At 45.3% G+C, this 14,831-nt stretch overlaps 1 protein-coding gene across 18 annotated transcripts in view; it reads right to left on the bottom strand.

Annotated features, from left to right (window-relative positions):
* The window catches only part of DEPDC5 (DEP domain containing 5, GATOR1 subcomplex subunit), a 155,484-nt gene that overhangs the window by 48,592 nt on the left and 92,061 nt on the right, over positions 1–14,831 (bottom strand). For all 18 annotated transcript variants that reach the window (XM_031005537.3, XM_031005531.3, XM_019018725.4 and 15 more), the window contains 2 exons: positions 13,734–13,867; positions 2,999–3,107 (listed from right to left, as the gene is read on the bottom strand). In XM_031005537.3, coding sequence (XP_030861397.1) covers positions 2,999–3,107; positions 13,734–13,867 — 243 coding nt within the window. The remainder of the gene's footprint in view (positions 1–2,998; positions 3,108–13,733; positions 13,868–14,831) is intronic.

Genomic DNA, 14,831 nt, shown 5'->3' with positions numbered 1-14,831 from the left:
CTTTTTCAATGACCCCTCCTTACATCATTCTTAAGTAGTACCCTCTTTCGAAATCTTTTTACTTTTTATGTCTGGTTATCATAGAAATTCAGGAATGGCACTTGACACATCTCAAGTTCTCTGCTTTTCTGGAACTTTTCCTCAATTCCAAAGGTAGAATAACTGAAATATTTGGGTGCCCATTTTATTGATACTGCTGCCACTTCCCATAAGTGACTGCAAACTCCAACACGAAACCTTGGAAACTTGTGGCTGCAGAGATGCTGATGCAGGTACCCCCAACGCATTCTAACATGAAGTGTTCCTTGGGGAAACAGTTGGGCATTTCTGAGCATGTCAGCAGGGCTCTTTGCTTTGGCCATCTCATAGCATTTTGTTTCCCCTTGACTATTCAGGAGTTTACTTCCAGCCCTACTGATGGATCATGCATGTGGATTTTAGTGTTCACCTGGACGATCAGGAGAGGGTTCTAAACAGCAATCTAATATATTTGCGACTATAATTTCTCTGCTTTTCAGTCATGTCCTCAGCACTGTTTCTGACCCTCAAAGATGGCAATGAGTAGAGGCAAAACCTAGTGGACAGCACACAGGGTAATTTGTATCTCGTTCCACTGTGTCCCTTCTAACTGCCAGAACATATAGAAGCAGAGGTGCTGATGGTGTTGAGGTTTATGTACATGTGAAGGAGTTCAGGTGAAAAGACTCATGGTCAGCAGATCATTCCTTACACACAGACTGTCCTTGGTACCTAATGCCACTCCCTAGAGCAGCAGTTGGTAAACTACAGCTTGCAGGCCAAATCTGGCCAGCCCTCTGATTTTTTTACAGCCAGTGAGCTAAGAATGGTTTTTACGGCTGGGCATGGTGGCTCACGCCTGTAATCCCAGCACTTTGGGAGGCTGAGGTGGGTGGATCACTTGAGGTCAGGAGTTTGGGACCAACCTGGCCAACACGGTGAAACCCTGTCTCTACTAAAAATAAAAAAAATTAGCTGGCCATGGTGGTGCACGCCTGTAATCCCAGCTACTGGGGAGGCTGAGGCAGGAGAATTGCTTGAACCCGGGAGGCTGAGGTTGCAGTTGCAGTGAGCCAAGACTGTGCCACTGCACTTCAGCATGGGTGACAGAGCAAGACTGTCTCAAAAAAAAAAAAAAAAAAAAAAAAAAGCCGGGCGCAGTGGCTCACACCTGTAATCCCAACACTTTGGGAGACGGAGGCAGGCGGATCACGAGGTCAGGAGATCAAGACCATCCTGGCTAACACAGTGAAACCTTGTTTCTACTAAAAAATACAAAAAATTAGCTGGGCGTGGTGGCGGGTGCCTGTAGTCCCAGCTACTTGGGAGGCTGAGGCAGGAGAATGGCGTGAACCCAGGAGGCAAAGCTTGCAGTGAGCTGAGATCGCGCCACTGCACTCCAGCCTGGGCAACAGAGCGAGACTCCGTCTCAAAAAAAAAAACAAAAACAAAAAACAAAGGAATGGTTTTTACAACTTTAAATGGTTATGGAAATACTATACTTACACAATAGCTTTGCTTTGCCTCTTGGCCACAAAGTCTAAAATATGTATTTAGGTTTGCCAACGTTTGGTTTACAAGTTGCCCACGGCCTTGGCTGATACTTTTTCTCAGATTTTTATCCCTCTACCCATGTAGTGTAATTACAGTATTTACGCTAAGGAATTAATCAGTGGTATGGTCAAATGATTATTGCAAGCATATTCACTGCAACATTATAACTGTGGTATACTGTAGAATAATTTTTAAAGTTTATAGAAAAATACCAAAAATCATTTAAAAATCACCATCTACAGTTTTAACCAAAAGAAGTTATAAATTAAGGCATATTCATATGATAAAATGATATATAGCTATTTTTTTCTTTGGGGTTGCTTAGGGGAAAAAAAAGAAAGAAAAAAGTATATAATTATTTTTAAAAATCATGCTTTTGTAAAACATTTAATGACATGGGAAATTTTCATGATATGGAGGTAAAATAAACACAGATATATCATTTGACCACAATTTTGAAAAATAACATATATGTATTGAATCTCCTTCATCTCCCAGTGATAGGGACAAGAGAGAGGTAAGTACAGTCAGCTTGTCCTATCACAACAGAATGATCTGAGTCTGAATTTCCCAGAAGGAGCTGACAGAGCCAAGTCTATTGGTCTTAAAAGACCCATGGAGTTTCTGGCTCCTTTATTGTACTTGTTCCTGATAGAGGCCTAAAGCCTCAGGTTTTCTGTATTTTCCCCCCACCCCAGGATATTCCCATTTGACTGTATTTCTCAGCAGTCTGAGAAAACTGATGGGAATTTCATTATCAAAGAAGAGCGAGTTCTGGTGGAAGCTACTTCAGTAGCTTTCTATTCCCCTCTGGGAAAGCTAAAGATGAGGGTGAAGGAAAACCAGACGGCCAAATACAAAGCTCAGGCCAGATCTTGGGCACTGAACCAAAGAGGTTTAGCTTAACTGTTGTATTTTATTTTTTTGAGGCAGGGTCTCACTGCGTCACCCAGGCTGGAGCGCAGTCGTGTGATCATGGCTCACTTCAACCTCAACCTCCTGGGCTCTAAGGATCCCCTCACCTCAGCCTTCTGAGTAGCTGAGACTACAGGTACACACCACCATATCTAGCTAATTTTATTTTTAATTTTTTTAAGAAATGGTGTCTCCTTATGTTGCGTATGCTGGTCTCAAACTCCTGGGCTCAAGTGATCCTCCAGCCTCGGCCTCCCAAAGTGCTGGGATTACAAGCATGCCTGACCTTTTTATATCCGGATTTAACTAGAAGTTAGCTTCCTTACAACTGTGAATAAGAAAGTCCCTATATAAAAGTAGTAACAGTAATAGAACCTTTAAAGGGTTCAGGGTAGAATTCATCCAAAGCCTCAGCACATGCAATCCTGGATCTGAAGGGCGATCTGTTTTACCCTCCACACTGAGTCTCTGAGAGCACAGGACAGCTCCCAGCTACCGCGGCTTCCTTTACCTTTCGTGGGCTGTCCATGTAGGTGGGAGTCATGGCAACGCTGCTGCTCTCGGCTGACTGGGCGGAGCTCTTCCCACCATGCACAGCTGCCTGCTGTTCTCCCAAGCACCTGAAAGGAGGAAAAGCACGTGACAGCAGCTTGCTCAGAGCTCTCTGGTGAAGGATCCATGTCGGCCAAGATGCAGACAGCTCTGTTGCTGTCATCTTTGAAACACACACTTCTGCCTTGTTTCCCTTTCCAGACCTTCATGATACCCTTAATTTCATTCATTACGCTGAACAATCACCAGTCCTCCACAGTAAATCAGAAAATAGCCCAACTTTAAAAGCATTCTGGCAGCATCTGGTGCTTATATATGACCTTAAAAAGGGGACTGACATGGTTTGAGTGACTGTCTGTGAACACCATTTTAAAAATTCTTGTAAAAATACTTTTTTCTCAATTTTTATTTAATATACCAGCAAAAGCACATTCTCAATGTTAAGACTGTGTGGTGGCTCATGCCTGTAAACCCCGCACTTTGGGAAGCCAAGGTGGGCGGATCACCTGAGGTCAGGGGTTTGAGACCAGCCTGGTCAACATGGTGAAACCCCATCTCTACTAAAAATACAAAAAATTAGCCCGGTGTGGCAGTGCACGCCTACAGTCGCAGCTACTCGGGAGGCTAAGGCACGAGAATCACTGGAACCCAGGAGGCAGAGGTCGCAGTGAGCTGAGATGGTGCCACTGCACTCCAGCCTGTGTGACAAAACAAACAAACAAACAAACAAACAAAAAACTGCATTAACATGCAGCATGAAACAGGAGAAGATGTGTTAATTTTCTATATATTTTGAAGGTATTTATAGGTTAATCTTTCAAATGTACATAGCTACATCACCCTCCAAACCAAACTAACAGACATTATCTCATAACACAAGACAAATACAGTTTCCTTACGACATCTCACCCCATCTCGGTTCTGATGTACATGAATGAATATTTTCATGTTTATTTTCCTAATTTTTTTCTGTTCTAAAATTAACTACACTTTATTTTAGATTAAATTACGTTGCTTTACTATATCACTGTTTTATTGTTAGGTTTCAGAAGGCTCACATTGAAGTCTTAAGTGCTTCATTATTACTATAATATATATCACTTCTTGTGATGGACAGTGCGAGGCAGGGCCCAGCCCCCTCCACCATGGCCTTGTTGTTGTCCCAGCACTAAGAGGGCTGTCTAGGAGGCTCTGTCTCAGTTGTTAGCCCCTTCAGGGACAGCCCCAGCTGCATGGGCTGCCATAGGCAATGAAGTGTGTGTGTGTGTGTGGCTGTCTAGGAGGCTCTGTCTCAGTTGTTAGCCCCTTCAGGGACAGCCCCAGCTGCATGGGCTGCCATAGGCAATGAAGTGTGTGTGTGTGTGTGGCTGTCTAGGAGGCTCTGTCTCAGTTGTTAGCCCCTTCAGGGACAGCCCCAGCTGCATGGGCTGCCATAGGCAATGAAGTGTGTGTGTGTGTGTGTGTGTCATAGGCAATGAAGTGTGTGTGTTTGTGTGTGTGTGTTGGCCCAACTCAGCACATCTCTGAGGGCTGTTCCAGTGGGATCTCCTGAGGCTGTCACTGGGTCTGGGCTGTAGTCCAGCTTCTCTTGGCACCCACTCCGGTTTCTTCCCCATCTCTCCCACAGGTGTTGCGCCCAAGGGCTCTCCTTAATAAGCATCCTATATGCTACACCCCATCTCAGTCCGCTTCCCTGAGAACCCAATTTGCAACACTTTTCTTATCTTAAATTCTGACACTTTTGTTACTCAATGAGAAGTAATCACATACCAGGGATGCAAAAATCTGTTTCCATAGTAACCTGTTGCACTCTCCCTTAAATTTTTTTTTTTTACATTCTGAAAAAATACAAACATATACAAAACTAAAGAGGACAATATAATGAACCCCTACATATCCCTTACCAAAATTATATCATTAGAGCCATTCCGGTTTCATCCATACACCCTGCCTACCCACATGAAATATTTTGAAGTTGGCCAGGCGCAGTGGCTCACGCCTGTAATCCCAGCACTTTGGGAGGCCGAGGCGGGCGGATCACGAGGTCAAGAGATCGAGACCATCCTGGCTAACACAGTGAAACCCCGTCTCTACTAAAAATACAAACAAAACTAGCCGGGCGTTGTGGCGGGCGCCTATAGTCCCAACTACTTGGGAGGCTGAGGCAGGAGAATGGCATGAACCTGGGAAGCGGCACTTGAAATGAGCCGAGATCACGCCACTGCACTCCAGCCTGGGCGACAGAGCGAGACTCCGTCTCAAAAAAAAAAAAAGAAATATTTTGAAGCAAAACTCACACATTGTTTCATCCTTAAACATTTCAGTATCTCTAAAAGATAACAATTTTTCGAATGTCAAATATTTCCTCAATTGTCTCAAAAAAATTTTTTTAGCTGGGCACAGTGGCTCACACCTGTAATCCCAGGACTTTGGGAGGCCAAGGTGGGTGGATCACGAGGTCAGAAGATTGAGACCATCCTAGCCAACATGGTGAAACTCTGTCTCTACTAAAAATACAAAAATTAGCCAGGCGTGGTGGTGCACGTCTGTAGTCCCAGCTACTCAGGAGGCTGAGGCAGGAGAATCGCTTGAACCTGGGAGGCAGAGGTTACAGTGAGCCGAGATTGTGCCACAGCACTGCAGGCTGGGCGACACAACAAGACTCTATCTTAAAAAAAACAAAACAAAACAAAACAAAACCCAGCAAGACTCAATTAAGTCCCTACATTGTCATACATTATATCTCTTAAGTCCTTTTTAAGGTATAAGCGCCTCTTCATCTCTCCTTATCCTTGCAATTTATTTGTTAAAGAAAGTAGCTCTTTAGCCCTGTAAACTTACACAGTCTGGATGTGCTGATTACATCCCTTTATTATATAACATGTTCTTCTGTTCCCTGTACTTCCTGAGAAGCAGAAGTTACATCAAGGGATTTGGGCAGATTTTGGTCAAATTTTGGGCCACTATTCTTCCTAAGTGGTACCGTGCACTTCTGCCTGGAGGCCCAGAATGGCTGCCTCTCTCTTATGATGTGAGCTGCCACTGATAATCTTTGCTAGATCCATTCATTCATCAGAGACTATACACAGTGACAGTCCATCATTCCTTCTGTATTTATTAGCTGGGATATTTTAAAAAGAGAAACTTCCCCACACCAATTACTTGGATGCTCTAAGGTGTAATTCACAGGACAAAAAACTAGGTGTTAGATTATTTTCCTTGTCCACTGACACCACAGTCTCTCTTTCTATCACAATGCAGTGTGTTTTCCTCCAAGCCTCATCCACAAACGCATGCTGTGAGATTCTTGCATCCCCAGTGACCACTTGGATTTGTCATCTGATGCACACGACAATCCACATGTACTGAGTCACCTGCTATATGTTGATGCACTGACTAGGAGTCAGGGATTCTGAGAAGAAGACTGACCCTGTCCTTGCCCTTAGAAGCTCTTCTTCTAATGGCTCAGGAAGAGGGGACTGCCACAAAACCACCAGGTACAATGCATATGTGTATGCATGAGAACATACATGAGAACATACATGAGGGCATGCTCAGGTATGTTCAGCCAGGAGGGGGTCACTAGCCACACCTCCATGGAGGTAGTGACACATATGCACCGGGTGGGCCTTAAAGGGTGGGCAGGAGGAAGACACAGCCTACACAGAAGCAGGAAGGGTAAAAGCACGCAGACGCCCTTCACGTGCCTCTGCAGGCAGATGGCACACTGTGGCTCACTGCTGGCATGCTTTCCCCAGAAAGGCCTGAGTAAGACGCACGTACTAGAGCCACCTTGGACAGAACACGAATGTCCATCTGCTTTGGTGGGGTCTCTCTCTCTCTGCCCTGACTTGGCTGTCATCCTCATCTAATAGGAACAGAAAAGCCCACTGGCCAGCACCTGCTGCCCAGACTGGTCCCACTGCTATTAATCAACACAAAGCTAAGATTCCAGGGTTTCTGTCTTTCACAAGAACTCCCGACTAAATGTATATGCCTACAGATAAAGATGGGAAGAAAACTGGAAGAAATATACACAGTTAAGATGGTGGGACTACAGGTGAAATTCTGTAATCGCTTTCATGCTGCTGTACGTTGTTTTGCATAATAAATAAAACGGAACCTGGGGCAGTGAAAGAAAAAGAAAAACACATAAATAAAAAATTCTGTGCAAGCAAATGTTATACAAATGTTATATAAATGTCTGGTTCCCTCTACTCTACCTCTATTCAGAAAATGTAGCACGTCTCCCGGGAGCAGTCATCCGTGGCAAGGAGGAAGTCTTGGGTCTCTTTGTCCTGCCTCCTGCCTTGGGGTTGGCTGAGAATCTCACCCTTCACACTGGGGGTACCACTACCCCCAAGATATGCTTCTTCAGTGTGAGCAGAAACAGGCTCCTTGGTGCATACTAAACAATGACTCACTGACAAAATAAGATCCCTTCACCTCACCCCCAGCTTGACACCCCTCCCAGCAACATATGTTCCTTGTTCTCTTTTCCAGTGGGAAAAGTCTGTGATTAGTTACAGGGAGAAATTGCCACACAGAGTCCTGGCATCTTCCTTTGGTCTGATAAAGATATGTTCAAAAGAAGACCCAGTGCCCTCAGTAACAAACCCAACCTATCCCAATTTTCTTTCTCCCATCTGTCCCCTCACCGTAGGCACCCTGCCATGTTCTTCATCCCTTCCTTTCCATCTCATCATCACCCTCCATCCAGCTTCAGCTGCTTCTTGCCTGGACTAGCGGGAGCCTCCTGATAGGACTCTGCCTCCTGCCCCCCGCCCACCAAGCCTTCCCACACAGGGAGCTCATCTCCGAAAAAACCACTTCTGCCAAAGACACCAACTGGCTATTTCATGATAAGGAATTGTTGTAATTTTAAAGGTAAATTATAATACCATGGTTTTGTTTTTTTTAAAAAGAGTACTTGTCTTTCCGAGGTACATTCTGAAATATTACAGATGAAGGGAAATGACATCAGGAATTTGATTTAAAAAAATAAAAGAAGCCAGGCTCGGTGGCTCACGCCTATAATCCCAATACTTTGGGAGGCCGAGGCAGGTGGATCACCTGAGGTTGGGAGTTCAAGATCAGCCTGACCACCATGGAGAAAACCCATCTCTACTAAAGATACAAAATTAGCCGGGGTGGTGGCGCATGCCTGTAATCCCAGCTACTTGGGAGGCTCAGGCAGGAGAATCACTTGAACCCAGAAGATGGAGGCTGCGGTGAGCCAAGATCGTGCCATTGCACTCCAGCCTAGGCAACAAGAGCAAAACTCCATCTCAAAAAAAAAAAAAATAGTAATAAATAAATAAATAAAAGGAAAACATAAGTTGGATAGAAATGAAATAAGGTCAGCCATGAGATGATTCTCACTGAAGCCACGTGATGATGGGTAAGCAGGAATTTATTATACCAGTCTATTATTCGTATCCCTTTGAAATTTTCTAATAAAATTTTTATTTTCATTTTTTATTGAGACAGGGTCTTGCTGTCGCCCAGACTGGAGTGCAGTGGTGCAACTGAGGCTAATTACAGCCTAGCCTAAACCTCCCAGGCTCAAGCAATCCTCCCACCTCGGCATTCACCACCACTCTAGGCTAATTTTTTGTAGAGATGGGGTCTCACTATGTTACCTACTCTGATCTTGAACTCCTGGGCTCAAGTAACCCTGACCTCTCAGTCTCCCAACATGCTGGGATTACAGGCGTGAGCCACCACGCCTGGCCTGTAATAGAATTTTTAAAACTTTCAAAGGATTCCTCTTGCCATGAGAATGTGTAAGGACAGCCTAGCATCCAAATTCCCACACTGTCTTTCCAATTCCATGTCCCCACCATACCTCACGCTTGCTTGTTCAATGTTACTTCTGGAAAGCCTAATGTGTGCAGGTTCCTGCGGGCATGACAGACCCTCAAACCATACAGTCAAGGTCTAGCCTCCCCTAACATGCTCACCTCACATCTCTACAGGGAGACCCTCAGCATCCCCCAACCCATCATTCAATAAATATCCATTACACACCTACTATGTGCCAGGCATGGCACACAGCCTCTGGCCTCAGAGCACACAGTCAAGTCAGGGAGAAGTCAACTGACGACTGGCTCCCGGCAGAATACTGGTAAGTGCTCTGATGGACGTAGGCCCAGGATGCTGGCAAGCACAGGGAGGAACCTGATCTAGCTGTGAGGTGGAGAGGGGCAGGGAAGGCAGCCCAAGGCAATGTTTTCTCTTCCTCAAGTCTCACCCACCCCCATGTAAATGCTTTGCTTCCTACAACGCCAGTTTGAATCCCATCTCCCATGACACCACACTCTTCCTGCCTTCCCAACCAAGTGTGGTCCCAACAGTGTCTTATCAACTGTTACACTTACTGTTTATAAAGAGGCCACATACCCAAAGGCCTAGAGAAGCCAGCCAGGTAGCATGACTGAGTGTGTGAGACAAGTTTAAGACCAGAGTGTGAAACCAAGGCATATGCCCCTTCTGAAGTGCCAGCTCACTGTGGCTGGGTGCAGATGTGGACCCTGTGTAAATCCAGTAAAACTGGATTTTTTTTTTTTTTTTTTTTTGAGACGGAGTCTCGCTCTGTAACCAAGCTGGAGTGCAGTGGCGCGATCTCGGCTCACTGCAACCTCCGCCTCCCAGGTTCAAGCAATTCTCCTGCCTCAGCCTCCCGCGTAGCTGGGACTACCACCACGCCACCTAATTTTTGTATTTTTAGTAGAAATGAGGTTTCGCCATGTTGGCCAGGATGGTCTCAATCTCTTGACCTTGTGTTCCACCCGCCTCAGCCTCCCAAAGTGCTGGGATTACAGGCATGAGCCACTGCGCCCGGCCTCAAGCAAAACTGGGTTTTATATATTAACTATAATTTTTTTTTGAGATAGGGTCTCACTATTTTGCCCAGGCTGGTCTCGAACTCCTGAGCTCAAGCGATCTGCCCAACTTGGCCTCTCAAAGTGCTAGGATTACAGGCATGGGCCACTGCACCTGGCCAACTTTGCATTACAATAGTCCTCACTTATCTGAGGGGTATATGTTCCAAGATCCCCAGTGGATGTCTGAAACCTAGGGTAGTACCAAGCCCTGTATGTACTATGTTTTTTTCCTATAAATACATACTTATGCTGAAGTTTCATTTATAAATTAGGCAGGGTAACAGATTATCAACAATAACTAATAATAAATGAACAATTATACCATATACTGTAAGAGAAGTTACGTGAATGTGGACTCTCTTTTTCTTTCTCAAAATATCTTATTGCACTGTACTCGTCTATTTTTGGACCACAGTTGACCTTGGGTAACTGAAATTGAGCATTGAGAGTACTACAGTATATTATCCACAATATATTGTTTTACATATTATATAACATCATGTATCATGTCATATATATAATGTATATTATATTTTTTAATATAAAAATTCATATACAATCTATACAATCCAGATTTTTATATGGAATCTTCAAATTTAAAACCCGGCTCAAATTTTGTTGTTGTTGTTGTTGAGACAGAGTCTCACTCTATCACCCAGGCTGGAGTTTAGTGGCACAATCTCGGCTCACTGCAACCTCCGCCTCCTGAGTTCAAGCTATTCTCGTGCCTCAGCCTCCAAAGTAGCTGTGATTACAGGCATGCGCCACCATGCCCAGTGATATGGTTTGGCTGTGTCCCTACCCAAATCTCATCTCAAATTGTAGTTCCCGTAATCCCCATGTGTCTTGGGAGGGACCCAGTGGGAGGTAACTGAATAATGGGGGCAGTTTCCTCCAAGCTATTCTTGTGATAGTGAGTGACTTCTCATGAGATCTGATGGTTTTATTTTATTTACTTATTTTTTTTTTTAGATGGAGTCTTGCTCTGTCACCCAGGCTGGAGTGCAGTGGTGCAATTTTAGCTCATTGCAACCTCCGCCTCCCAGGTTCCAGCAATACTCCTGCCTCAGCCTCTTGAGTCACTGGGATTACAGGTGTGCGCCACCATGCCCAGCTAATTTTTGTATTATTAGTAGAGATGGGATTTCACCATGTTGGCTAGGCTGGTCTTGAACTCCTGGTCTCAGGTGATTCACCCACCTAGGCCTCCCAAAGTGCTGGGATTACAGGTGTGAGCCACTATGCCCACCAAGATCTGACGATTTTACAAGGGGCTTCCCTTCCCCTCCACTCTGCACTTCTCCTTGCTGCTGCCACGTGAAGAAGCACGTGTTTGCTTCCCCTTCCACCATGATTTTAAGTTTCCTGAGGCCTCCCCAGCCATGCTGAACTGTGAGTCAATTAAACCTCTTTCCTTTATAAATTACCCAGTCTCTGGTATGTCTTTATTAGTAGCATAAGAATGGACTAATACAGTAAATTTGTACTGGGGAGTGAGGCACTGCTGTAAAGATACCCGAAAATGTGGAAGCGACTTTGGAATTGGGTAACAGGCAAAGGTTGGAACAGTCTGGGGGTGCTCAGAAGAAGACAGGAAAATGTGGGAAAGTTTGGAACTTCCCAGCGACTTGGAGGGCTCAAAAGACAGGAAGATGTGGGAAAGTTTGGCACTTCCTAGAGACTTGTTGAATGGCTTTGACCAAAATGCTGATAGTGATATGGACAATGAAGTCTAGGCTGAAGTGGTCTCAGATGGAGATGGGCAACTTGTTGGGAACTGGAGTAAAGGTCTCTCTTGCTATGCAAAGAGACTGGTGGCATTTTGCCCCTGCCCTAGAGATCTATGAAGCTCTGAACTTGAGAAGATGATTTAGGGTATCTGGTGGAAGAAATTTCTAAGTGGCAAAGTGTTCAAGAGGAAGCAGAGCATAAAAGTTTGGAAACTTGGCAGCCTGATGATGTGACAGAAAAGAAAAACCCATTTTCTGGGAGGAAATTCAAGCCTACTGCAGAAATTTGCATAAGTAAGGAGGAGCTTAATGTTAATCACCAAGACAATGGGGAAAATGTCTCCAGGGCATGTCAGAGACCTTCATGCAGCCCCTCCCACTACAGGGCTGGAGGCCTAGAAGGAAAAATTGGTTTCCTGGGCCTGGCCTCCTGCTGTGTGCTGCCTAGGGACTCTGCGCACTGCATCCCAACCACTCCAGCCATGGCTAAAAGGGGCCAATGTACAGCTCAGGCATGGCTTCAGAGGGTGTAAGCCCCAAGCCTTGGCAGCTTCTATGTGGTGTTGAGCCTGCAGGTGCACAGAAGTCAAGAATTGAGGTTTGGGAATCTCTGCCTAGATTTCAGGGGAGGCAGAAGTTTGCTTCAGGGGCAGGGCCCTCATGGAGAACCTCTGCTAGAGCAGTGTGGAAGGAAAAAGTCTCCGCTAGGGCACTGCCTAGTGGAGCTGTGAGAAGAGGGCCACCATTCACCAGACCCCAGAATGGTAGATCCACCGACGGCTTGCACCATGCACCTGGAAAAGTGGCAGACACTCAACACCAGGCCGTAAAAGCAGCCAGAAGCGGGGTGGTACCCTGCAGAGCCACAGGGCTGGAGCTACCCAAGGGCCTGGGAGCCTACCTCTTGTATCAGCATGCCCTGAATGTGAGACATGGAGTCAAAGGAGATCATTTTGGAACTTTAAAGTTTAATGGTTGCCCTATTGGATTTCAGACTTGCATGGGGCCTGTAGCCCCTTTGTTTTGGCCAATTTCTCCCATTTGGAATGGGTGTATTTACCCAATGCCCATACCCCATTGTATCAAGGAAGTAACTAACTTGCTTTTGACTTTACAAGCTCATAGGCAAAAGGGATTTGCCTTGTCTCAGATGAGACATTGGACTTGAGTTAATGCTGGAATGAATGAAGACCTTGGGGGACTGTTGAGAAGGCATGACTGTTTTGAAATGCAAGGACATGAGAACTGGGAGGGGCCAGGGGTGAAATGATATGGTTTGGCTGTGTCCCCACCCAAATCTTGAGTTATGGTTCCCATAATCCCCACGTGTCATGGGACAGTCCAGGTGGGAGGTAAATTAATCATGGGGGCAGTTACCTCCATGCTGTTCTCATGATAGTTCTCACGCGATGTGATGGTTTTATAAGGGGCTTTTCCCCTACCTTCACTCTGCACTTTTTGCTGCTGCCATGTGAAGAAGGATGTGTTTGCTTCCCCTTCTGCCATGATTGTAAGTTTCCTGAGGCCTCCCCAGCCCTGCAGAACTGTGAGTTGATTAAACTTCTTTCCTTTATAAATTACTCAGTCCCAGGTATGTCTTTATTAGCAGTGTGAGAATGGACTAATATACCTGGCTTTTTTTTTTTTCCCCCAGTAAAGATGGGGTTTTGCCATGTTGGCCAGGCTGGTCTCAAACTCCTGGCCTCAAGTGATCTGCCCACCTTGGCCTTCCAAAGTGGTGGGATTATAGGCCTGAGCCACCACACCTGGCCCTGGCTCAAATATGTTGAAATACTTTGTGGGCTAAATTAAATGAGTCTGTAATTCAAATTAAGTCCCAATCTAAAAGTTTATAACTTCTGGCCTATTTCATGTTATCCAACACCTACCAGGTATTAGCTTAGCTTTCTTTTCACGTAAATGCCTTCTCCCTAATTACAAGCTCCTTGTAAAGGAAATATTTCACCCCCTCAAGGGAACAGGGCACTGAAAACCCTCAGGGCTGTCAAGGTGGGGACAAGTCAGTCTTCCACCAAGCACTTACTTCTGACAAGTCAGTCTTCCACCAAGCACTTACTTCTGACTGGCCTCCATCTCCAACAGGGCAGAGAGAGCTGAGGTTCCCTTCTTCCCCACTGGGGGTGCAGTTGACTCCAGAGAATGTGTGGAAATGGGCCCAGTCATCTGCAAGCCTTTCATGGCGGTCCCTTTCTAAAGCAGAGAAGAGGAGACAAGGCCATCAGCCAAGTGGGCTCTCAGTGGAAGCCACTCATGCCCCAGGGCATGCTGCAGCATTCCCAGGCCCTGGGAATCCCATGGACAGGGTCAAGGAACACAGATTCTCAGTGTTCAGTAAGTGACAGAAAACTGCCTTTCATTCAAATGCCTGGTGAGCTAAAAATAAACTGCCCCTTTATTTGCACATCCTCATTTCACCCTCACCACAGATCTATGATGTGAATAATGTTAGCCCTATTTTACAGAAGAAGAAACTGAAGCTCAGAGAGGTTAAGGAACTTATCCCACATCCTACTGGAGCTGGAATCCAAACTCCAGTGACCTCACTTCAAAACCAAAGTTCTTCCCACTATCCAAGCTCTCCCAGACACGTTTCTAATCGTAAGTGATGTTGTGTACATAAGGCAGCTGGTGTGAGAGGAAGAATACTGAACTTGAGGTTAAAAACAAAAAAAAACATGGCTGATGATGGAACATCCCCTGGTGATTAAAAAGAGTGAACTACTTACACACACAACTTGGATGTATCAGAAGGCATTATGCTAAGTGAAAGAAGGCAGCCTCAAAAGGTCACATATTATGTGATTCTCTTTTCGGTGATGTTGGAAAAGACAAAAGTACAGTGATAAGGAACACACCAGTGGTTGCCAGGGATTAGAGATGGGGGAGAACATGACTATAAAGACTAGCATAAGTCCAGGCATGGTGGCTCATGCCTGTAATCCCAGCACTTTAGTCCAGGAATTTGAAAACAATCTGGGCAAAATGGGGAAACTCCATCTCTACAAAAAATACAAAAAATTAGCTGGACATGATGCACACCTTTAGTCCCAGCTACTTGGAAGGCTAAGGTGGGAGGTCAAGGCTGCAGTGAGCCATGATCATGCCACCACACTCCTGCTTGGGCAACAAAGTGAGACCTTGTCTCGAAAAAAAA

This window comes from Gorilla gorilla, chromosome 23 (assembly GCF_029281585.2).
Source record: "Gorilla gorilla gorilla isolate KB3781 chromosome 23, NHGRI_mGorGor1-v2.1_pri, whole genome shotgun sequence".
NCBI lineage: Eukaryota > Metazoa > Chordata > Mammalia > Primates > Hominidae > Gorilla > Gorilla gorilla.
This window is presented reverse-complemented; position numbering and strand designations above follow the sequence as displayed.